The 25853-nt window shown below is 40.5% G+C and overlaps 1 protein-coding gene across 1 annotated transcript in view; it reads left to right on the forward strand.

Annotated features, from left to right (window-relative positions):
- The window catches only part of LOC139625122 (cadherin-7-like), a 91780-nt gene that overhangs the window by 49391 nt on the left and 16536 nt on the right, over window positions 1-25853 (forward strand). The window contains exons 5-9 of the mRNA XM_071484790.1: window positions 8174-8341; window positions 10387-10574; window positions 12921-13174; window positions 14240-14376; window positions 16461-16582. Of these exons, the coding sequence (XP_071340891.1) occupies window positions 8174-8341; window positions 10387-10574; window positions 12921-13174; window positions 14240-14376; window positions 16461-16582 (869 nt within the window). The remainder of the gene's footprint in view (window positions 1-8173; window positions 8342-10386; window positions 10575-12920; window positions 13175-14239; window positions 14377-16460; window positions 16583-25853) is intronic.

The raw sequence follows: 25853 nt of genomic DNA on the forward strand, positions 1-25853 counted from the left end.
CTCTGCTGGTTTCCTGTAAAAACCAAGATCCTGTTGTGTCATTAACTTTTAACACTGCTGCAGCTTTTACAAACTCGCCACAGACTAATCTCACTTCATTTATTTAAAATTTGGTGATCCACTCTCAGATAATATATCCTAATTTCTACTACCTCTTATTTTGAAAGAAATTTAAGATTTTGGTTGTGAAGATCTTGAAAGAAAGAGCTTCATTTGTCAGGTAGTGTCCAGCAGAAATTTCTAAAGCTGATACAGGACTGATGGAAGTTTGACCACCTGCCTCTGGGCGTTCGATGATCTTTAACAAAGTTTGCGAGAACACTTGAGCCCATCGATGAGTCTCAAGTGAGACTTCATGACACCGATACCAATTAGAGCGAGAGCAGGCATTTACTTAAGTGACGTTCAAACAGCATGTTTGCTCCATAAAGTCCCCATTACTCTCATATCATGTTTTTCTTAGACCCATTCAGCTCAATGACCAGAGCTCATGCTTTTGCAGCCTGAGCTGGTGACATGTTTTTCATTAAGCTAAGTGGATTCTTTAAATCCCAAGGTTACACATATATTTCAAAAGCTTTAATGGTTTATAATTGCTCAATGCAAGTGGCCTGTGTTCTCTTGCAGTCGATTGTGAATCCTGACTAGAGTTAATTTCTTCTATACCCACACTGTACACTGCACATACTGGGAAGCAAAGAGGATGAAACATGATACAGATATGTCATCAAATAATACCAGTCTGCTTACATTCTGTCTTTTGTATTGAGCTGTCAGTGGGTTTAAAGTGTTCGTCATGGCATCCTTAGAGCGTAAGAATGGCAGTAACTTACATAACATTTATTGGCATCTCGACACCATTTTATTTTTTTCTGATTTTGTATCACAAAAGATTTTATTAGGGGACGTCTGTGCTGAAACACACAGTTACGACAGCACACAATGTTGAATGAGAGTCTTAATAACCCGTCATTCAAGTCTCCCTTGAGTTAGTTTCTTATTTGACTTTTGTGATAATACAATTGAAATGCTTATCTGTGGCATCATAGTCCGACAGTAGTACAAGTAGAGTCATAAAGTAGAAAGGTGGGTACACGATGGCTAAAGTGGTAAACGTTAGCCACCATAAGCTACCGGTCGTACCAGACCAAGTATGGATGTAGTACCAGCAACCCTGAGTGAATTGAATTGAGTCCGAGTACATTTTATTGCTCATGAATTAACGTCTCTTTTCTAAGAGGAGGATTGTGTTATAGTTTTCTTTAAAGGTCTTTCTTTAAATGACATTAAATTCTACTGTGTCCGCCTTCAGTGCTGGCTGCGAAAGGAACCACATTGTTTGTGTTAACTGTTAGTTTTTAACATTTTGTCAATACCATGTATCTTACAGGACACACTCAGGGGGTGAGACACTAGCTTTCAGACAGCGGCGCAGGATTGAGTGTTGTGGGATGAACGTTGCACCACTGTCTTTGCAAGTTACTAATTAGTCCCATTTGCAGTACACGCCTGGGCCATAGCAGAGGGTGACTTTGACAAAGTGCCTGGGCTGAAATACACCCTAAGCTCCACACTGCGATATTGCACTAGCGATTAAGTAGCAGAAGGCTAATGGTCAGAGGGGGAGGAGGATGCATCTGACCCAGTGTTAGGTGGGTAGTATCCTGGCTCCCTTTCGTCTAACAAGTCTCTTAACTCCGGTTCTTAATCCCAAATTGAATCTACAAGGTGCCCTTGGGAAAAGTACTTAATCCTGAATAGCTCCAATAACTTCCTACCAATGCATAATGTCGGCAAAATACATAAGTTGCAGCACCTGAAGGTGTTCAGTTAAGACAGCATTTTGTAATACATATTGATTGATAGCTTGTCGTTTAGTTTGAAGGTGAAGCTGAAACGGTAATGCTGTTAAGGACTGCGTTCTAATTGATGGCAAACTCAAGGAGGTTTGAACAGCTGCCTCCAGCTCCATACACTGCGGCGATATGGCAAGTCCTTTAGAGACAATTATCCATGCACATTAGCGCTGCTAAGCATGCATGCATGCGCGCAAACCTCAATGGCTGGAATAACAAAAGAAGTTAGTTAGTGGGAAATGTCAGGTGCCTGAATGAGAGGATTAATTACATTCTGAAGGGGGTATTTAAGATGTGACATGGCTTACCTCTCAAAACGACACAAGTATGACATCTGAATACGACAGGTACTCAGGTGATAGAAGGCTAGACGGACTGAGCTTCGTCTCAGCCTGAGAATCTAATTAAACTGGAAAAGCTCAAATAAAGGAAAAGGCCAGGTCCGATCCTTGTGTACTCATGCGCTGCTCCGGCTCATCACATGTGAAACTTCAACATTGAGGTCAAGAGAAGACAGGCTTGCTGTGATCAGCATGTGATTAAGATATAGTCGTGGCCTCTTTAAAGACGGGCTTTTCTTTAGCTTCATCCTCAAAGCTGTGTGTCGTTGTGGCTCTGTGCACGACTCTTGTTGTGGAAGCTGCACCAAATCGAGAACATTACAGCTGAAGGCTAGATATAAATCTGGCTGCCTCCTGCCGTTCAGGCAGGTAATATAGAGAGAGAAGTGCAATTTTTTTAATTCTGTTCACAAACAACACACACACTCATACACGTGTGTGCACAGGCGAAAACTTCCTTTCAGCTTATCATTACAAATGAATGGATCTTTTAACATGCTGGACATAATATCTCTATAACACTTGGGTCCTTTGTGCTGTAGGATTATGAGTCCTTTCACACTCAAGGATCCCTGGGTAGATATAGTGACCCGTGATTAGAGCATGATCCTTGAATGTCACTCAGTAATAAACTACCTAGGGTGGAGGTTTTATTCCCTGTTTGTATGGCCTGTTTTGTGTTATGGGATCTGTTCCTTGTAAGTGGACTGCCTGAGGGTTCAGCAAATCACATACTGCACCCTTCATGTTTAAGTGTTCATCACCTTCATCAGTGCCTCTCATGGCTGCACGCAGAGCCAGAGGGTTCCTCCAAAGTCTGCACTTTTATTTCTTCTTCTCAAGACAAATGTCAAGTATCTGGGCTTTAGCAGGGAGCGTGGCCCACCCGTCTGCCGCCAGTGGTGTGGAGACAGCTAGATAAATGCATGGCTACAATGCGTCTGGCTTGCACCGGAGGCAAGGAGTCACGGTGCAATGCGAGGCCGTGCCACGATAGCAACAGAAGGATTTTAATCATCGCCTCTCCCCAGGAATGACACCAGCGCCGCACGGGGTAACAGAGATAGAGAGGGAGGGGGTTGGCACCCAGCAGACAAACAACAGCCTTGCGACATCGCCGTGTGGATTAGCAGTGTCGCTCGGTGAGAAGTGTGTGCTTCTGGCCAGGCAGGAGGAGAAACATGTTGCTGTTTTTTTTTTTTTTTTTTTTTTTTTTTGCAGGCTGGAATCAGGATTCATGGCATCGTTAACCACAGCCAATATCTCTCAGGCTCCAACACACCAAGCTGATATTAAATAAGTATATCAATTGTGTGTGAAGCCTATCTATGGTTTACTCAGAGCATTCATTTGTCTCACTGCTGGCTGCACAAACTTAACATCTTTTTATTTCACCTTTTAGGAGCCATCCTTTGCAGCTGTCATTATAATCCAACCATTATCCAGCTTCCTCCTCAGCTCTACTTTCCCCTAATGTTTAAAGATACCTCTTTTAAGTCTACACATCCACCCTCTGTCCCTGTGGTGGTGTTGTATGGAGTAGAGAACAGAAAAAAGTTTTGTTCTGTTTGTGTCGAGCTAGTATTAAGGAAGTCTTGCTGGATTGAAGACTTGAAGTAACCTTTCTGATGCAACTCAGTAAACAGGGTTCACAGGTGTCGCTGCAGCAGGCATCAGAGCAGTGGTGGTGCTCTTTAATTGGCTATGAGGTTACACAGTGGAAAGAAGCAAGAGAGAAGTGATAAATGGATGGATAAAGGAAGGATGTGAGGTATAAATGGAGCAGATGAGTGAATATCCACAATGCACAGGTAGATAGATGCCTAAATTCTCAGTATAAAAGCATTTAAAAGCAAAAAAAAAAGAAGATGACATGTTTTGACTTTGTTGTTGAGGCTTAACCAAAGGAGCGAAAGGGTTTTCCCTCTGTGCTGTGTATGAGAACGCCCCACTGTTCATTATTTGATGCAGGACTGAAATGGCATGTTTTGTCGAGCAACAGTAAAAGATTATTGTTTTATTGACCACAGTCATTCCACTATAAGCCCACTGGCAGGGACTTTGGAGAAGAGAAGTGGACAGCTCACTATAATTTCACTAACTGAGCCATTTAGTTAAAACAGCCATTAACAGTTTTCAGCCAGAGGGGCTGTAGTGACATTAATAAAGGATGGCAAGAGAAAATTAAACACCTAATGGAATTGTTTATTTTCAAGTATGGCAGCGATTGACGGTCAAAAGGCATCTTCATTTTTCTCTCTAGTCTTTTTGACCCACTTTTCTTGATTTGTTTGTCCTTCCTCCTTTGTTCCTCGATTGAGCTTAATTGTGAATTCTATGTGAGTGTGAGAGGGAGATAGAGAGAGAGTGTGTGTGTGTGCTCACACTTCTATTATTGTGAGAACCAGACTTGAAATCCATGCTTGGGTTAAAGGAAGAATGGGGGCTAGGGTTGATGAGGGTTGGGGAGAAAAGGTTTATATGTGTAGCATGTTCCCTCAAAAACTCAACTAATGCAGTGGACATAAGAAATTGCATGATTAAAATAAAACGCACAGACCTTATACTAACACTGCTGGAAGTGGTGGGCCTGAATGATGCTACTGATAGATGGCAATGTCTCCCTATCAGCTGGAGATAAACATACATACACCCATTTAGAAATAAAATAAAGAAGGAGCCTCATCGAACTTTCTCACATTTATCAAATTATCAAATCTGGAATCTTTGTTCAGCATTAAAGCAATACTTTTTATTGTTGTCTGTACCACCGTGGTTAGAGTGTAGACAGGAACTGGAAGTATCCAATGGAGTGCTGCTTTCCATAGTGCAGATTTAGTACACATTTAAATTTATTGAGGCTAAATGAATGGCTCAGGTTGAACCTAAAGCAACAGTAACCTACTGACCCGCTGACACCTTGGTAAAATTGGAAACTCAGAACATACTCATGCAAATGGAAGTAAGCAAAGCAATATGGGTGACAGAATCCATGAAAATTACTTCCCCCCCATTTTACAATGTAACTGCATTTTTTTGGATAATGTGTATTGTGTTAATGTGTTAATGCATTCTCATCTGCAGTATCAAATCACAGACAGATATTTGCTTAGTTGAAGAGCACACAGGCAGTAATCCCAAACAATTCCCAATTGTGTGAAATGTTTCTACAATGTGCATCTCACCTACCAAATTATGGTGTTACTGTTTGATGATGTGTATTTGTTCATGTTTCCTTAAAGACAGACATAAATACACTTAAAGCAGTATCACTATACGCTGAGTGATTTTCATTTTGTCATTTGGTGTCAGGACTACAAGCTGTAACACAACATTAACATATTAACGTCCTACAAATTAGCAAGATGCAGATACAGAGCCATATGAACATTTATTCTGAGTTGCTGGCAACTAGATGGATTTAAGTCCAGTAATCCACTTTTCTTCCTCTGTTTTTGGTCTCCACCAGCTCCTGGAGGAAATATCTGGCTCTCTAGAGGCTAAATGCTCCACTTTATTCACCATCTCGTCACCAACATTGTCTGGCTGCTGTTTGGTGCTGGGCTGGTAGCTTACAATGGGCTTATCGGAAGGTTTTCACTGGAAACGCGGTTAATGAGACTGTGCCAAGAGAGAAAAGAACAAATCACCATCAGATGATAATTGTCTGCAATATGCCTTGACAGGCTACACCTTCCACAATATGTAGAGTCGTTTGACCCTTTGTTAACATAAAAATGTTGGTAATGTCGGTTGAGTGAAGAATTTCTATAAATGTACTTGTACATGTCGTTAAATCAGTCAGTGAGACCTCTGAACAATGCCATGTCTAAAAACAGCACAGTCCTCATCAAGGCCACAGCTGATTGAGAATTCAGCAGTACATACTGTATAATGAGCAAATAAGTACAGTGTTTATTTCCCTTTCTCATGAGAGTGGACCTCAATTACATGTCAAATTTATGTGTAATTTAAGGGATTATAAGAAATTCTTCAGGTGCAAACTCAAAGCAAGAGCCCTCCTTTGATCTGCTTCATCAGGCTGAGAATGCGATAAAGCAACTAAAAAAATGAGTCATTTATTCAGGAACTGTGTGCTGAGGCTTTGTGGGGTTCTTAATGCGTAATCTTCCATGTTCTGTTGGAATCTTTAATAAGTGCCATTTAATGACTGAAACACATTGTGCGGTAAGTCATTAACTTTGAAAGCAACAGTGATTGCTTTTGAAGGATTAGGACGTTTTTCTTTGCATTTAAATGCGTGGCGTTAATTTTTCCAGAATTATCGTCTTTGTAGTCAAGAGATAAAGATGAGATTAGAAAAATGTCATTAATGAAAAGATTTCTCTACAAGCTTTTTAGTATTTTGTGCATGTGTACCACAACTTGACTTAACACTGGCTGTTATATGCAGCAGCTCAGGTGCAAACAGACAGCTACAGACAAATGCCAGTCATTTGATGTTAGTGTTGTCACATCTCTGATCCTATTCTGATACAGATCAATCATGACAGGGGGACAGACAGATAATGCCTCCCCTGGCGGCTAAAATGTCCCCTTGCATGTGCTCTTTTTTTTCTGACAGCGTCTTAATATTAACCTCATCACGTGTCAGGCTGCTAAACTATTTTGAGTGACAGCACATTTTAGGGCACAGAAGAGTCACAATTCATTGCTGTTGTGCAAACGAGCTACAACCATTATGGACATACACCATTAACCTCAAGTCATGTTTTCTTGTAATTGCTACGTGAAGGGTTGATGTGAACAGGTTTTTACAGTCTGAGTCCATATTTTCAGACCAGATCCATTTTGTCATAAATAAAGCTTTCTAGTACTTGAGTGTTGCACTTGACAGTTCGCTTCATAGTTAAAATAATTTCAAAGCATGAAGCATAATTTTGTTTGTCTTGTTTTACATGTCTTTTAGTCACTTTTTTTTGATAGTGTTCAAAATTTTCTGATGCTTTTGTTTTAAAAACCAACAGTGAGCTAGAGGCATTTAAAGCTCCATGGGGAAGAAAAGTTCTTACAACAATCTGTCTTCTTGAAGGAAGAAAAACTAGCAAAACACAGATGAAAACAACAAGAGCATAACTTATTTATGAAACATATTTTCTTCTTGTCACCAAAAGTACTGATTCTCAACCAGACGGAGTGCTTGTGCCGTGGGAGGTGCTTGACGATGGATATGTGAAAAGACCAATTTGGAACAATAGAAATTACCATTTGATTCAAAACAAAAATGAAACAAAAAAGTCCAGATACTGAATCAGCTTTGGGCTGATATGTGAGAGTGTGAAAACCAGAGAAATCTAAATAGTTAGCTAAAAATATTTTTGATTAATGGTTGAAACATACAGTATATACAGAAAGTAATTCATAAACATTTCAGATAGTTAGCTAAAAGTAAGGAATAAATGGTAAAAAATAATATAACTATTGGATAAATAGTTGAAATTGTTAGCTAGATGTAGAGGATAATTGCTGGAAATAGATAGCCAATGGATAAATTGTTGATTGTGTTAGCTAGAGGTTGAAAGAGATGCTAAAAAATGAACAGTTAGCTAAACATGACGGATGAACAGTTGAAATACGTAGCTAAACAAATTGTTGAAATAGCTAAAAGATAGGTTTAAACAGTTGAAACAGTTAGCTAAAAATATTTGATTAGTTCAAATATCTAACGCATCTAATGTATCTAATGTAAATGGTTAAAATAGTAATCATTATAACTAAACATTCAAATTCTGGTATTTCAACTTGACCAACCATACCAGACACTTAAATTCATTAGTGTTATTATTATTTTAAAGGCAATTCAAATAAACTCAATTTGGAACATGACAGGTAGTGTTTATGGACAGGTACTTGAACTGACATCTGGCAGAGCTGTGGGGTCTGATTTAAAAAAAAAGAGAAAAAAAAAAGACGCTGCTAAAGCATCTTTTCCTCCCTCTCTGCCCCTCTCTTCAGGTGTCATCAGAACAGCTCTGCCTAACATGGACCGGGAGACACGGGACCAGTACGTACTTGTCATCCAGGCCAAAGACATGGTCGGCCAGATGGGTGGCCTCTCCGGCACGACCTCTGTCACTGTCACGCTCACTGATGTCAACGACAACCCGCCTCGGTTCATTCACAGTAAGACTCTGCTCCTGATTGTCCCCAGATTGCAAAATTATTCTGGTGAATACTCCACTTTTTGGGTTTGTTCTCGTGCAATGTATGCTGGGTTTTTCGACCCGAGTCCGCCCGACATACAGCATGACTGTCAGATGCTGCCTCCACATCTTGATGAATTCTGGCGCATACACAGAAAATTCAGAATCAGCGCAGATGTGGAAATATATGTGGAAATATACGAGTCATAGACCCAGGCATATGCTGCACCAGTACAGGGTCAATTAAGCGTGCCATGTACAGTACATGCCAGCTACTCAGCAATCAGAATAAAACTACCAGCTCCCTGCTTCATTTGCAATGTTTTTTGTTCCAGCTGAATGGGCCTTAAAAGATCAATTATTGCTGAAAACCAACTTCAACTCAGGGAACCAAATGAGGGCATACTTTGCACTGTTCATAATGAATGCAGTGGGCTGTTTTTCTATCCTTAAAAAGAAGTCATCGGGAAATATTAAATTTGCTGTATTATCTGTAACAGCAGTGAAGCATTATTTGTCCTGTAATGTAAGGCAGAAAAGTCAAAGGGAAAATTCTCATGAAATCCTTGTCATTAAACTTTTTCTAAGGTTATATTAACCCCATTCCTTCTTTATCTTTGTTACTACCCTCGATTTGTATTTTCAGTAAACATTTGGGCTTTTTTATGACCAAATTAAAAAAAATGCCTTCCTGCAAGGTGTGCACCTACCTGCTTTACTCCTCATCAGAGCTGGGGCTGCTTCGGCGTTGGATACCAGGATCAATCAGGCTCAGTTTTTTGTTGTCAGCCTATTTCATGGGCTGCTAATGGGTTCCAGGCCGAGCTTTAGGATTCAAAGGCATGCAGTGCTTCTCATGATAATCCGAAGCGCTGGCAATCGGTTTACTACTGATAGCCAAACCACTGTCTGACTGGTGCACTTACCACTGGACTGCAATGAAGTCGAGTCAATTTGCTGGCCCCTGGGGGGGAAAGAAAAAGGTTCAAGTTTGCACAACAAGTCATCAATGCCATTTTATCCCAGTGCTGTCACACTAGGAAGAAAGAGACTTTTGTGGAGTTCTGGGTTTTGCTCCTGCTGTCGCGCTCGCAGGGTCATGGGTCAGAATCGATAGACCATTATGGAGCATCAGAGCTGATAGAGTCCAGGAGCTATAGGTAGTCCTTGGTAGAAACGAGGGGAGAGAAGCCAAGGTTAGCCGCATGAGAGGACAGGCTGGGGTGGGGGAGGTGTTGGGGGAGAAAAGAGGTAGGTGCAGGGGCAAAACGGAGGGAGGAAAGCAATTTTTTGGTCTTTTAAAGAGCTGCTATTCCACGGCAAATTAAAAAGCCATTATAAAGATTACATGGCGGCAAACAATGTCAGGCAGATTAGCATTTAGACGGTGGCTGAGGGAGACACTGTGAGGAACACAGAAAGGTCTGGTAATGAGCTCTGCCATGGTGATTGGGAAGGTTATGATTATGAATATGATTCCCTTCTTTATTCTTATAAGAGTACTTTAAATCAGAAGGGTCAGACAAAAGCTCAGGGAACACAATGGAGAGTTTTGGAGTAATAGAATCTTTGAGTGGACATTTCATCCCTTGAAAGGTACCAAAGGGATCTAACTGTGACTCCTGTTTTTTTTCCCCACTTTCTATTTTTTTTTTTTTGTTTGTTTTTTGAAGGTGTAGCCCATTACATAGAGACACCATTCAGGAAGTTCTATAGTTTGTTGAATATTTTCCTCCAGCTGTAAAAGTTGTAGAAATGTGAAAACAGAAATTGGTCTGCTTGCTTTCTTAATTGCGTATTTTACTTTTCCTTCTCCTTTGCCCATGCCGCAGTATGAAAGCAAAGTGCTTTATTCCATACGTGTCACCACTGCTGCCTGTCTGTGTTATGCAACATGAATTTGAGGAGCCAGACAGCCAAATCAAAGCTGAAGGGGTATAACAAAAGCTGTGCTGCTTGAAGGTGAGCTGCTAGCAAAATAAGCACATCCATTACCAGCATCCGCTCCTGTCCATCCTTTTCCAGAGAGCTATCAGTACACAGTGCTGGAGTCGCTGCCAGTGCAATCTGTGGTGGCCAGAATCAAAGCGGCGGATGCTGATATAGGCTCCAACGCAGAGATGGACTACAGGATCATGGACGGAGACGGGCCCGGCATGTTCAACATAACAACAGATGAGGATACACAAGAGGGGGTCATCATTCTCCTAAAGGTACAGCACGAACCACAGACGGGTTTTTCTACCATAACAGAAATACACCGATAAGGAAAGAAGAATCCTAGACTGTGAATACAGCCTGCAGTGAATATTTTTGTCAGAAACTGAAACCTTTGTATTGTCATGTTCTGTCCATAAATGGCACTGAACCCTTACTTCTGAAAGTCAGTGAGACATAAAGGGAACCTTTTTCAGGCTGTTGGGTAAAGCCATGCTCACAAGCAGCTGGTATGGCATTAAATGTTGCTTGGAATATAGACTGGGGCATTGTGACTATGCATATAGAGTTATCTCAGTACCATATATTCACTTTTTCTACCTGAAAAATATACCTCAACATCAGAATACTATGTTTCTACCTGCTACCTATAAAGAGCAAGTTCATCTACTGCATGCCAGATCTCTAGTATTACATATGCTTTGGGTCAGGCTACATCACCAACTTTCTCAGCTCACTATGGAAGCTATGTTTATTTATTTGTGTTCTGAAGGTATGGCTTTCATATTACAGTGTAGAAAAAGTAATGTAGCTAACCCATAGAAGAATATGTCTTGACTTATCGGTGATATATTTAAAGATGTGACTTATAATATTCTGTATTTTTCTTAAAAACAACAGCTTCTATGAAAAGACAAATACCAACAATAAATTGATCCTACTAATAAGTATTCCCTGTGTACCTGAAAGATAATATACTGTAGCTATACTGCTGTAAACACCCCACTGTTGTACCATCCTGCTGTTGTAAATTCACACAACAGCACCAAATGTGCATCATCCACAGCTGAAAACGTCCTATTGTTTGACTAACATCTTCCAGAAAACAACATTATCCAACTATTTAAGGAACGGCTTTAAAAAAAAAATTAATTATATATTTGTGGCTTGGACTAAGATGGACTAATACATTATTGGTTTTGCTCCAATAATGTAACTTTATTTTAGATTTAAAAGCATTGTAGTTGAATTGAACACATTGCTATTAAATATTTATCTGAATTTAAGAATTGACTATTCAGATCTATGGTGTACTGGGAAAAAAAAAAAAAAAAAAAAAAAACTCTAGCGTCACACAGGAAATGGTGCATATTTGTTTTGTTCTCATTTCTAATTAGCAGAAATAACCAAAAACTGTTGGTACCATTTCACATGTGTTTCTTGATCCACTGTAATCTGTAAGCACCAGGCAGCATTCGCCTGTTTACTGCAGGATATTAGTCTAACTGACTCTCTCAGTTTCCCTTTCTCCTGTTCGTCTGTCTCACTGTGTTTCAAAACGTCTTCTGCGCCTCTGGATTAAGTGATAATCGCTAATGACAAATCAACATTGACTATCTCCAACACCTTTGATCGAAGTCAACATCCCGTGGTCACTCAAACATACATCAGACTTGCACTATCTGCAGAACCAACAGGCACCACAGAGACCACTGTAGTGATTGATGGAGGGGAACAGAGACATTTAAATGCCTAAACAACTGTCCTCTCACCATGGGAACCAAGCTGCTATAAATAATGTCATTGAAAATCCACCTTCTTAAATTAATAAAACTTCTCAAGTTAAACATGTAACAAAGTCACATATTCATTTGTACAGTAAACGTGTTGCACATTCTTGCCTAATTTTTGGATGCTTCAGAGCTCACGGCTCATACCTCACATTTTCAGGGTGTCAGAGGACTTGAAAAGGTCTCCTTGGGCCACATGGATGTGACAGTTTAATGCTGCAGCTCTTTTGTAGGAGAGAATGAGAGAGCCATTGTTGGGCACTAGCAATTCTTGTCAGATGGGGCAATTTGATCCTTTTGTTTGTTTTGCACCAAACTCAGACAATTACAACACTGGAGAGCGTCACCGACAATGAAAGTGTCAAATCAATGTTCTCCTGCAGTATATTATGTGTTGCAATGGGGAGTTCAATAAGCCAGACAAAATGACAAAATGTTCCAAAAGCATTCATTTCACAACACTTTTCACAATATGTTGTGCCTTTCTTAAAATCAATATAATTGCTTTCACGGCCCAAACTGGCTATAATCTATCAGCAAATGACTTTGTTTAAGTCTGACTGTGTTTTAAATTGCATTGGGTCTTTAGAGTCCACATCCTTAATTGGGATCAATATCTGAGCATTTTATGGATGATTTACAGATTTACGTGCATAAACTGCTTCTTCACCCTTTCCTGTCTGAAAAATTTGAATAGATATAGCATTGTAGCCCTTACACTTCCAGCAAAAACACATTTTTTGCCACCTCATAGCTCACCTCTCTCATTTTGACAAGAAAAGTGAAGATTTCTCACATGGGTTGTATGTTCTTCCTGTCTCTCTCCCCCAGCCTCTAGACTTTGAAACAAAGAGCAGCTTCTCTTTGAGAATCGAAGCCACGAATAGGAACATTGACTCCAACTTCTTGAGCCTGGGCCCTTTCAGCGACACAACATCAGTCAAGGTGACGGTGGAAGATGTGAACGAGCCACCCATCTTCTCCGCGCCGCTTAGCAAGATGGTTGTTTCGGAGGACGCCAAAGTGGGCACCTCAATCGGGAGGGTCTCTGCCCATGACCCAGACACCTCCAACAGTGCCATCAGGTACTAACAATTTGCTCACATGCTATTATACAGTGGTACGAACTTTAAATCTAACTGTTTGTTATATGTTTATAGAATAAATGTACTCTGGGATTCTCAAGGATCCTCATAAAACCAAAGTAAAGACAACTAATGGGTTAATCCTTTTAACTACTCCACATTATCTACTATCAGAAAGAATCTGTAAACCCTCAAAAGTCCCTAGTGTGGCTGTCACAAGGACACTGCCAGATGGTGGGAGGGCCAAAGAGTGCAGCATCTGCAAAAGTGAAATGCCATATTGAACAAGAGAAGGGCATTCCTGCAGGAGGGTCAAGGCTTCAACACTTGTGGCCATGGCATTTATGACTCAAAACAAGCTCTCACATTGCCAATCTGTGCGGTGTCACTCTCAAGATCCCCACCTATTTTGCATTAATTGAATGAATATTGTATGGAATTCATGCTTGGTCTGTTAGGACTGTTAGTAATCTTAATCAGAAAATCAAATTACTGCACCATTGTAGCTGTAAATTGACTCTTTTTTTCTCCTGTGACCGTTATCAGCGTCTGCAATATATTTCACTACATCTGTTGAAATTAAAATTATTGTGGAACTAATGCAGCCACAAGAGTCAAATTACATTGCAATAATACCCTTTGGATGTAGGCTAATTGAAGTTGTAATTTTCTCTAGAAATACGAGTTGCTGTGTATTGAAAGGGTTTGATCAGCGTTGTGTGCTGAGGGACAAGTAGACAGCCTTCAGTTTTATCAGAATTTAATAGGGTTTTGTTTCACTCATGCTATAAAGTACCAAGGTCCTGTTGCTTCTCTGAATTTCAAGTGATCTCTGCACTTGCGTTAATTATCTGTACTTGAAAAATGAAAGAAAAATCTTCCATGTTCATTGATCATTGAATAAAGCTTTTAACGTATCAACAGAAAGTGTGCAGTTTGATGAAAGAAAACTATTGCTTTCCTTGCAAGTAGAAGAATACTAAAATGTCAGATCAATAGCACTATTCTAAAGCAATTTCTTTTTAAGTATGACGGTTGTGTGTGTGGTTGTGTGTTTGTGTCCAGATACTCCATCGACAGAAATACAGACTTGGAGCGCTTCTTTAACGTGGACGCCCTAAGCGGGGTCATCAGCACGGCCAAGCCTCTGGACCGAGAGGCCAACTCAGTCCATAACCTCACCATCTTTGCCATTGAGAGCCGTAAGTTTACTTACAGCAAACACTGCAAGACTATTTACCATTGATTGTTCGCTAAACCCCTCTGCCTAAATGTGACGAGTGACTAGTGTAGTGTGGTGTCTTCCAAAGCAAGACACACAATACAAAAGAGTCATTTCATTAACTAGGTACGTTAGTTTGAGGAATCAGGTAACGTATTCCTTCACTATGTGGAAGCCAGTCTTGGATGCTATTAAAATTTGGGCTGATGTTAGCAGGTCTGTCCTGCTCTTCATTGAATTTGGGGGAAGTTTACACTCCAGCAATCTAGTGAAACTCACCAAACACACATTTTAAAAGCCTTCGCTCTTGTTACTTTCAAGTAAAAACATATTGTTTGAAACTTACAAACAGACAAAAGGCTGGCTGCCTTTTAGCTATGGCTTCAGCTTTAAAATACAAAGACAAGTTCATATTTAAGCCTATTCCAAGATCCTCATTTTAAAACAAGTCAAAGTCTGTTGGAGACAGTGTTTTCAACCAACTCACACCACAAACGTTAGCTTAATTAGCAAGCTAGCTGCACATGATAACGAACTGCCGAAGACAGTTGTCATTTTAACTGAAAAACTGATGGTCGCCAGCTAGAAATGAGAGGACTGCTTTTATCAACCTTTGAAAAATAGCTTAAAAATTTGAGTGGTAAATCTGGGGTTTAGCGAATGGTCGATAAGCTTGTTAGCAAGTCACTTGAGAAAGTGAAACTGTTGATCCTTTCTGTGCTGTTACCCTCCAAACCCATAGCCTTCTCTGCTGCAGACAACGCAATTGCTAGGGTCGTTGTAGGGCTGTCGGGGGATGTTAATTCACGCACAGGACAGTCATTTTGACCTCCATGTCTCCCTGAGCCGTGGGGACGAGATGCTGACTAAGGGTGGGCGATCTCACCCACGGGTGAACGATGTTAATGTGACATGAAGAAGTGCCGTGTGCTTTTTTTGTACATCTCTCAATGGCTTCAAGGACACGAGTAGTGCCTTTTTTTTCCCCCTCCTAGTGTTCCTATCATTTCACTGCCGTCACGCAAACACAATTGACAACAATCATCTGCACACCATCTTCTGAGTGCTCTAGACAGCTGCATCACATCAGTATAAGTTAAAAAAGACAACCAGCCTGTCAGCCTGGCAGTTCCTCCGCTTTCAAATCTTCAGACTGAGCACAGTGTTTTTTGTTTTTTTTTTCAAAACCTTTTTATCACTCTTTGCTTCAAAGATGTGTTTTTATTTACATCTAACAGCACACAGGCACACTACTTGGTTGATTCCCGAGTGTGAGTGCTTGATATAGCAACAAAGAGAAGGCAGAATATAATAATAGCCATATGAAATGTCACGACAGTCCCTCATGCATGAGGTACTGGCTTCTGACACATAGTGACACGCAGGCACTGTTTTCAGCTGAAGAACATCTTTGAGTTCACAGACTGGCAACAAAATCCACTGCCCTGTACGCCTTATGACAGTATTTATAGTAAATGGGTTCTTTGTGACTGAAGAGGGTGCAGGGACTCTTTGGTTGAGGGATGTTGTGCATTTGAGCTGCAGTCACTCACATTTCATCCGCTCTGCCCAGACCACACCAATGACAACAAGACTGTGGCCCGAGGCTCCACACGTCCTTTTTATCACCATCAAATCAGCCGGCCCGAATGTCAGCGCGTCATCTCTGGCTGGCATGGCGGCGACACCAGGCTAAATCATCGTCTTGCACTCAGACGCAGCCATTTAGCCATCAGTGTGTGTCAGGCAGACAGAGGCGCGAAGCCCACTGTTCGCACACGCAGTCTTCCCCAACAACAAGCCTGCACTGAGTGTAATCACTTTGGCTTATCCACAGCAGAGTGGGTAAGGACGCCAGCTGTTGGAAGCACACTGCATATTTCATTACAGCAGCACTTTTTTTTCTCCTCCTTTGTGATTAATTAAAAAACATGAGAAAGATCAATATTCCATAATTTGGCCAAGTGCATCAACGCAAAGTTAAGGCAGAATTTAAGTGTTTAAAAGAAAGTTTGCTGAACACTCTGACATAAACAGGGACTCTCTTCTCTCTTTCTCTTTCAGAGGACCCAGCCCAGATCGGAAAAGGCATCGCTCTCATCACAGTGCTAGACATAAATGATAACGCTCCGGTCTTTGCCATAGACTATGAAACTCTCCTCTGCGAAAACGCCATGCCAGGACAGGTAAGACCCATGTCTCTGCAGTTGGTCCAGCTTCACTTCCTCTTTCGCTCCCCACGCTCCCTTGAAGTTTGACAGCCTGCTGACTCTCAAAGCCATTAAAACTCTTTCTTGTTCCTGAAAAACAAGTCCACTGTGCACATATCCACTCCACAGCTCGGGGTCATTCTGGGGAGACGGCATCATTAGCATGAGACACATCCTTAAGATTTGATCAGGTATTGTAAGGTGTTATCGTTCATTAGAGACGTAACGCTCATTCCATACTGTCAAAGCCAACTAAATTAATGATAGTGCTTGACTCTGCTTGCGGTCTTAATCCACAGTAATATGACATCGTAATGTGATATCTCACGCTGGGATGGAGTGGTGTTCTGCCGCAGTTTGACTTTGCCTTCTGAAGCTCTTTGTAATTAGACAGTCACCACTGAGGGCAGAAGGGCAGAAAACGTATCACAGTATCGTGAAATAGGGAACCTGGGAGATTTCAGGGCTTTGTGATTTGGTCCAAGAAAAGAAGCTGCAGCCATGCATCGCATTTTCCTTGTGTTTAGCATTTGGCCTTATTGTTGCTAAATGACTTGTGTGTCTGCGGTGGCGATTCGTCTGCTCTTGGCATTTGGAAAATACAATCAGAGGCGAAGGGTAAAGGAGGCGTGTAGACCTGAATAAGTACAATTGATCAGGATGATGCATTGTTTTGGAAATGGCTATTAGGCCCTTTTAAATATGTTATTTGCATTCATATTTCAGACTTGTTTGTCATCGTGCTCATGGTAGGGTGAACAAAAATGGCAAATGATTTCATTTGCAAAAATGAAAGACTATATTTCATGTGTGCATTTGTTTTTTTGTTTTTTTTTCTGTGTGCATGATGCTTGACCACAATTTGGCTCCTTTTTCAATGAGGTTACAGTGCCTTACAGGTATTCTGAGTACTCAGGCTTTTGTTGGGTTGAGTTTTTGATGTATGTTTATGTTTGTCTTGTATTTGTTTTGTTCAAATCACAAAAAACAAAGTGAAGTTCACTAAATACAGTTCAACCTATCCTGAGGTATTTTGAGAAATTACAAAATTCAAGTGTAAATCATCAGATTTTAGCTTTAGGGTACAGAGTATTTGCTGGAATGAACATCGACTCTATGTTAATAGTTATTGAAGAATGCATTCTACCACAGCAGAATGTCTATTTTTAGTTAATGATCCTGTCACTTATCCCCAGATGGTTGTTGTTGCTCAGTGACATCAAATTTAGAGCAACACAAGCAACTATCTATCACCCGTCAATACAACCTGACTTTCAAATTCAGCAGATAATTTGAACATTTCTCCGCACTAGCGCCTGATAAATTATGGCAAAAAGACTGTGACAATACTGAAACAAAGCCATTCCCCAACAATCAAAACGGGCCCCAGGACATAGCAACAGCCATGGCCCATGACAGCATCATCAGCAGGAAAAGGTACAGCAAATCTGTAATTACTCAGCTGAAGCAGACAGATTGCTTACTCAAATTCCAGTGATAGCTGAGCTGTGAGGTCTGCCCTCGGTGTAGCTTGGAGCTACTCTGCTGTAAAGCGAGGAGCTGCTGGTGACAGAGGCCTCTGTCCTCATCCACCCAGCGAGCTGACATGCCGCATTCAAATTCTTTCCATATAGTCTTAAAGTGCTGCAGACATAAATGGGCTGCTGTAACTCCAAGCCAGCTAGTAACAGTCAAGACACTCCCACCATACAAATCACTGTGTGTGGAAATGTTTTTACCTTCATTTTAATTCAGCTGAGGTGAAATGTTTGAATGATGAGTTTCACAGGATACACGATTGACTGGTGAAAAGAGGCATACCATCATATCACAAATCATATTTTCACATGTAAAATACTATATTTTGCATGTAAAAATGCACAAAAGCTACGCCTTTTTTCATATGTGAAATGTCCAAAATTCACATGCTGTTTGCTAATGCTTTTCAGATGTGAATTTCTTAGATGTACCTGTAAAATTTTCAGAAAATTACAAATGTCAATATGAAATTTGTTAATTCTTTAAAAAAAAATATTATAAAATACGGAAAGGGATAGGGTACAAATTTTTGGTAGCAGTATGTTTCCATGTTACCATGTTACTCAAAATATTGAGAGGGACAGTGTATAAAATTTACTAAGCAAAAAAAAAAAAATTATTACATGGTCATATACAAAAAGAAGAAAAAGTGAAACTTATATTTGTAATCTGTGAAATATGATTCATATTTCACATATGAAATGTCCAAAAAATCACATGTGCTGTATGTGAATTGCTGATTTGAATGTGTTTAACATATTAGATTACATGTGAAATGACTGTATTCACCTCAAATTTCTTACATTTCACCTGTCAGATATCTGAAAATTCTATGTGACAATATCATATGAACTTATTTGAATTCACTTGGTGAATTTTACATGTGATAAATTTGCGTATACAACATGTTTTTTGTCATGTTCTTCACCCTGTAGTGACTACTGCAGACAAGACTTTCTTGTTCTCATTTTTATTTTTCACTCATTCAAATTTCTATTCAGTCACTTTCAAATACAGTCTTCTGTTTAGGCAACACTGAAGTGTGCCAGTGGGATTGCACCTTCTGACTGAATAATGAAGGCAGGCAAAATGAAAATTTCATGATGAAATTTACACCCAAAAACACATACAGAGCAAATGGAAAGAGAGAGGTTGACATTTGAATGCGAAAACACTCTTTGAATTACAACTAGGTGTCGGCTGTCTGTTAGCCGACAGACTGGGTGGACATGTAACCTGTCAGATGTGCGCTCCACTACCTCCCTGATTCCTAATTAATTAAAATGCCTCTGTTGTGTACTGTATGTCCAGCAGCAGCATTGAACAGTTGGTTGTACTGGCTGTGTCTGCTTTCCCGTAAGCTTTTTTTAAAAATCTTAGGTCGCCCACTGGCTGTCATGCCCATTGGCTTATTCACAGCTGCGACAAAGATGAAATAATATTTGCCAGTTGGGGCCAGAGTTGACTCTGTGGCTCTGTAGCACAGATTAACAGGGAGTGCAGGGATGGAATAACCTGCCATTTTTCAGGCCTAATTAAGGCAGTCTCGTGGCACTGGCTCTCTCCAGAGATGCCACTTGTTACGGATCATCGGTGTGTCTGTCTTCTGCCATAATATTAACTGATATGATGATGGGGAAGGGGCACTGGGGGTGGGCGTGGGGTCACGTTGTACAATCACTTCAGTGTAACCATTACATACATGAGTGGACTTGGTATTCTGCTGCCCCCAATCTGCTCCCCTACCCCTCCCTGGAGTCCTGCAGGATCCCCAAGGAGGCTCAGCCTCCCCTGGACATTTGTGAATGTTAGGTAGTCTAGAACAGAGGTTTTCAAACTGCTAGGTGAGAGTTGTAGGGGAAATCTGAAAAATTATGTCCACTGTGAATAAACATCCATAAATCTACCCACAAATCACAGAAAAAAAGATTCTCCTCCTAAATCCAGAACTCGCCAGAGAATCGTCATGTGTTTGAGATTTCTTCGTTATCAAAGTAATCCAGTGATAGCTGCTTGTACATCCATCGGCACACAGCAAACAGGAAAAGATACAGAAATAGCTACTTCAGCATACCTTTATATTGGTACAATTATACTGCCTGATTGCCTTCCCTAAAGCATTATGGGAATTAGTTCCACAACTTAAAGCCTGATTATCCCCAAAATAAAAGTAAGACAACAAATTATTGTAGAAGTTAAAAATAGCAGTCCTCCTGCTGTGAACATACAGACAGGAACCTCCAACTATTTTAAATTGCAGTGGAGGGAGGGCCCCTTACCCCATTCCTACCCCCCCACCAACCCCAAATCACAACTATCTTACTTACCACTTCCTAACTACTACCTCAACTGTCGCATCAATCAAACAAACAACAAACGATATCTTCACACCAGCAGTTGTCATTAGAGGTGTTGGATCAAGGTGGGAGTTGAAAACAGATATGTCAAAGCGCAAGGCATGCGGAAAACATTAGTGTGTGACATCATGCTGTCTGTTCTATAAAAAGACAGAACATGGAGCAAATTTAATCTCAGATCTCACCAGGAGATCACTTTAGCCTCAGCAGTTCCGCCTTGTCAGGATCATGCCAACAAACAACAAAACATGGCTGTGACAAGCTCAATCTCAGCGAACGGTTCAGATAATCGATGTGAAATGAGGGCGACGGCTTTAGAAAAAGATGAAATGATATGAAAAGATGACATTTGTTGAATGGCACATATTGATTGCCCTTAAAATCTATATATGCTCGTGTGTGTGTGTGTGTGTGTGTGTGTGTGTGTGTGTGTGAGGTGACAGCACGGCGGGATGCGGGAGTGGGTGCTGTTTATCTGTCGGTGAAGTTACGGGTGTCACATGTGGGTGATGTTTGGGGCGTCGATGTCATAGGAAGCAATGGCGGAGCAGCGGAGAGTGAGGGGTGTGAAAACCGCAGGCCCACCATTTCCTTCGTCAACACAACCCCTGGTGACAGCTGTCATATCGCCATGGCAACGAGTGCCACCTATTTGATGCAATGCTTATTTATACTCTTAGTTCAACTTTCAAGTGGCTGGCTTGATCTTATTGTATGACTCATTTGCCAGCAGGGCTTTAGGTGGGTTAAATGAAAGACTCAGTCATATCCTGTTCAGAAACTGATAATTGCACATTTAAGAAAATTATAATAGTCAGAACTAAACTTAAGATCACAGAGAACTAAAGGAATAGATTTTAAAATACAGTGCAGTGTTTACTCTGCTGGTGTCATATAGAGGAAAGTGTTATTCAAGCTCGTTATCGCTCTGATTCTCTCACGCACCAAAGTCCCAGTCTCGCCGTGCTACGTTAGCTGACATTACTTTCCTCATTATACCGGCCACATTTCTCCAGTCTGAGCCGGCACAGACACGCCGTGGCTCTGAGAAAGCACAGATGCAACGTGTCATAGGTGCAGTGAATTATGGTCATTGTAGTTCACTAGCATACCTCAGGTGTGTTTCAGGATAATTAAATCTTGATTGTTTGAACTGCGCAGCAGTGAGAACAGACACATTTTAGTTGGCAAGATGTTATTTGTGGAATTACTGCGAGTGCTGGGTGAACAGTCAGTTATTTGGCCCGTGAAGATTCAGCTTAATCATCCAGGTGGTGCAATGTCTGGAGAAAGCTGAATCCAAGTGACTAGACTGGAGTCTTCAATCAAAAAGTCCAGATTCAGAATTTGGCTTTGGATTAAAGACAGAAGCATTTTCTACGTTATACTTGAAGCTGATATCTAAGGCTGGATGTCATTTGAAAAATATTGTTATCAGTATAACACCTGCGTTGTTGTGGCAGTTCTTTAGTGTGAAGGATATAGATAAACAGCTCTACAAAAATCCTTTTTCCATTGAAAAAAATAAACTAAACTCTCAAGAACTTGTTCGATGACCAGCCCTTTTCTAGATTTAAAGAAATATAACAAAATTCTCATTTCGTTACTTAAAGGAAGCGCAACATCCTACATACGGTAAGACAGTTTTCCACTTTTCTGTTTTAGGAAATGTTGATAAAAGTGTTTGATGATGAGCATCATGCTCATTAGGACACATTTCCATCAAAAAGTTTGGACGTTCGTGATCCTGCTCCATTTATATCAGAAATGTTCCTGGTCATACTGCATACATTACTGCATCTGCATCTGACAAAGTGTTATAGAACATTAAAAGTGGTGCATTTACCGCAATTAGACTGCTGCTGCGAAGCGTTAATAACTGTTTGTCAGTTGTCACCCAGTATCTACTGTCATCAGTTGACGATGTCGGTACCTTCTATATTTGTCACATCATTTAAAGAAGTATAGTCACTTTTCACCTCTACCTTTCAGCTCTGGTTGATGAAAACAAGATGAAACAACTTAACATGTAACGCCAGAGGCTCTGTCACTTTTCTTGTAGTTTGAGTTTGCGAAAACGTCAGTATTACAGTTTGTTTTCGTTTGGTTTTCATTGTCTTTACAGGCTTATGGTGTTGTCATCTCATGTCTCAGCTGGGTATTCCATGTGTTGTTGTTTTTAGGTTACTGCTATATGTTTGTGGGGTTGCAAGATAAATCTCAGGGGTTGTAAGACTATCAAACTGAAAGATTAACAGAAGAAAAAACCTTTTTCTACTCCACATAAATGTTCATTTTATTTTATAGAATTTGTTTTGTGGTTTGTGAATGACTCTCAGTTTCAGCTCTGAGGGTTGTTCCAGTGATTTAATAAGTCACTCACTTAAAGTTGGGGGGTTTGCTTGAGACAGATTAAAAAAAAAAAAATTGAAGTAGTAGAAGCTGAGATATCCCAACTTTTAGTCCCTCCCATTGGCAAACCTTCAAAAACACTGCATTCATAATACTACTGGATAGGGTCTCTCATTAGATGCCCCCTGCCGCATAAATCCTCACTACTTTCACGCCCACAGTTCCCCAGTTTGTGACGCAGACTTTAAGTCTCAAGCCCAAAATGAGATGATGGCAGAATCAGGGTTCTTTTTTCAAGCTTTGGAAAGCTACCTCTAGACCCACTAGTAGCTCATCTTGTGACGAGTAAACTGGACTTTTAAACTGTGTATGTAACTGTGTATGTATTGATAAAGTGCCCCTTTAAATTTATTTCAAAACTAAAAAAAAATGTATGTATCAAAAACCCAGTATCAATTGTGACATGGCAGATATTGCTTCATTTTAAGAGGTCGCAGGTCAAAAATGTCGGCAATCACTGTGTCAGGGCTGTTTATGCTCAGAAAAAGTTTTTCACCGTTCGAACTTGTTTTGACAAGTTTTGACAGTCGGCTGATGTGTGTGGCTCTCTTTCAATTAGTTGCATCTCGTTGCATTGTTTTCTTCTGCAGTGGTTTGATGGCACCTGACAGGAGAATCAGCGCCACCAACCGTCTTGATTTGCCCAAATATTCACATAACCCTAGTGAAGGGAAATGTACATTAATTCGCATTTTCTTCTGCAGAGTTTTCTGCATAATTTGCTTAATATTTGGATGGAGCAATGACTAATATATGCAGGTTGACCATATATCCTCATTAGATTTGCAGTACCAGTGAGTGTCTGCATGCCTGCCTCTGTTGTTTGCACATTCTCCTCCTTCCTCACTAAAGCCACAAATGGAGACACCTTTGTCCTTTTATGTCCTTTTTGATCTGACGTGCAGCCATGTGTAAACTCAAAAAACCTTTAATTCTGTGATTCATAGGCCTCCTCAGTCTTGCCTTGCGACAGGCACCAGTCTGCTGCCGCTGTTAATGTCTTTCAGCGAGAATTTATGTCTACATCCATGCCTCTCTCCTCCTGTCTCCTACTCAGCCCATTAGAGAATTCCCCACCAAAGGTTCTCTGGAACGCCTTGCATCAGAGCCACACTAATGAAAGGCATTATACATTACAAAGTGTTTGATTTAAGGATGATTTACAGTCCTCTCCCTCAGCAGTGAGGGATGGAAACCGTCCTAGAGATAAGCTTAGAATCCATCTGCAATATTCAAAGGACATCAAAGGGTTCAAATTGTGTATAGGATTCATCATCGGTGTAAGAACCACAAAGAAAGGTTTCTATCAGATGTGTAATTTCCATAACAGAGTGAGAGCTATGTGAATTATTATGATCCCACAGTCAATGGCAGCTTTCATGATATGCAGCCGAGCATGCATACGCTGCATGTTTAGGTGCTCAGTTGTTGCACCTACCTGTCACTGATCTGCTGCTGACACAAACATCACTTGTGTCTGTATAAACACAAGATACCCCAAATATTCTTGAACTAGAGCAGATAACCTTTTCTTTCTTTTTTGCTTTTTTCCCCTTCTCCCAGCAATACCAAACAGTACATTAAGAAAAAAACATACGTTGTGATAAGTTTTGTTGACGAAAGAGCAACTGTTTTAATTCTGTTAAGAAACAGAGTAAAATATTCATGAATTTTCACCCCGCCTGCCAGTTTTAATAATTGGCAGGATGTCGTTTACCACCTACACCAACCCCTAATACCTGACAGCTTGTAACCAGCAGCATTTAATCACAGCTGACAACTGATAATCCATGTCTCAGCACTGATAGATCATTGGCTTTTATTTTTTCCTTCTTCCTCACCCCTTCTTTTTTTTTTTTTTAATTTCGTTTTTGTCTTGATCTCAGACAGAGCTGTTTGGGGCTGGGATATGTGATAATTTAGTGTGAATTGCTTTTAAGAATCTCTTGGATCCCGTCCACGGGTGTGAGTTGTCACAGGGTTGAGTTTCTAGATTGCCTACAAAGGACTCAGGAGGCTTGATCTAAATTTATAAGGACACTGCTGCAGTAACACCCACTTTGATGGCCGTCGTGTTGGCTATCATTTGTCGTCCATATGGCATGTTTGTGTGATATGCTTCTCCTGTACAGCATGTACTGACTGAGCTTTCTCTTTTTTTTGTCTTGCTACAGCTAAGTCGCGCTGCACAGATGATGTTGAAATTAAATCTCAGTCATTTATTTTTTTGGTTTTTTATTTAATTGCTGAAAAGACATAACTTTATTTCCAGATAACATGTTTGTATGAATAAAAAAATCATTACAGCACATGCTGGTGGGTGTAAATAAATTGGTTTATTTGGTAATTTGATTTTCTGCATTATTTATATTTGTCTACACTGCTATATAATAAAGGGAGGAAGATTCTGTTTAGTCCTGGGTTCAGAGGCACAATAAAGTGGGCTGAAGCAAATAGCATTCACTTGTTTAACTCACAGATATGAATGCTTGTCTTGCATTGCCTCAAGCAAGAGCGGTTCTTATCATGACTCATTTTCATACTTGTAATAATGAAGTAGAAATGCCTGACTGCATTGCATGGGCATTTATTTTGAACAGCATCAGCGTCACATTCAGTGGACTGACCTGACACAGAGGACGTTTCTTACATGGCCAAAGAATATAGAATATGAGGAATGTGTATGGTTCGCGTATTAACCCTTTAATGGTCCTCTCAGCTGTTAAGCAGGGCCAGTTTTGAGCTTGTTGGGCGTTACTGAACCCAACCTGATTGAACCCTCTCTAGCACTTGATTAAAGTGTGTTACGTCAAAAGCCTCCCCAGGTGTACAGCGGCTCTCCAGACCTTTTCAGGTGACTTCATACCAAGAAGTTTGCAGTAGAAAAATCACTTTTAGACCCCATTCAGTCTTGATTTATTTCTCTTGATTTATTTTTC

The sequence above is a fragment of the Trachinotus anak genome, unplaced genomic scaffold (genome assembly GCF_046630095.1).
Source record: "Trachinotus anak isolate AG129_WGS33_773 ecotype Australia unplaced genomic scaffold, CSIRO_AGI_Tana_v1 ptg000009l, whole genome shotgun sequence".
NCBI lineage: Eukaryota > Metazoa > Chordata > Actinopteri > Carangiformes > Carangidae > Trachinotus > Trachinotus anak.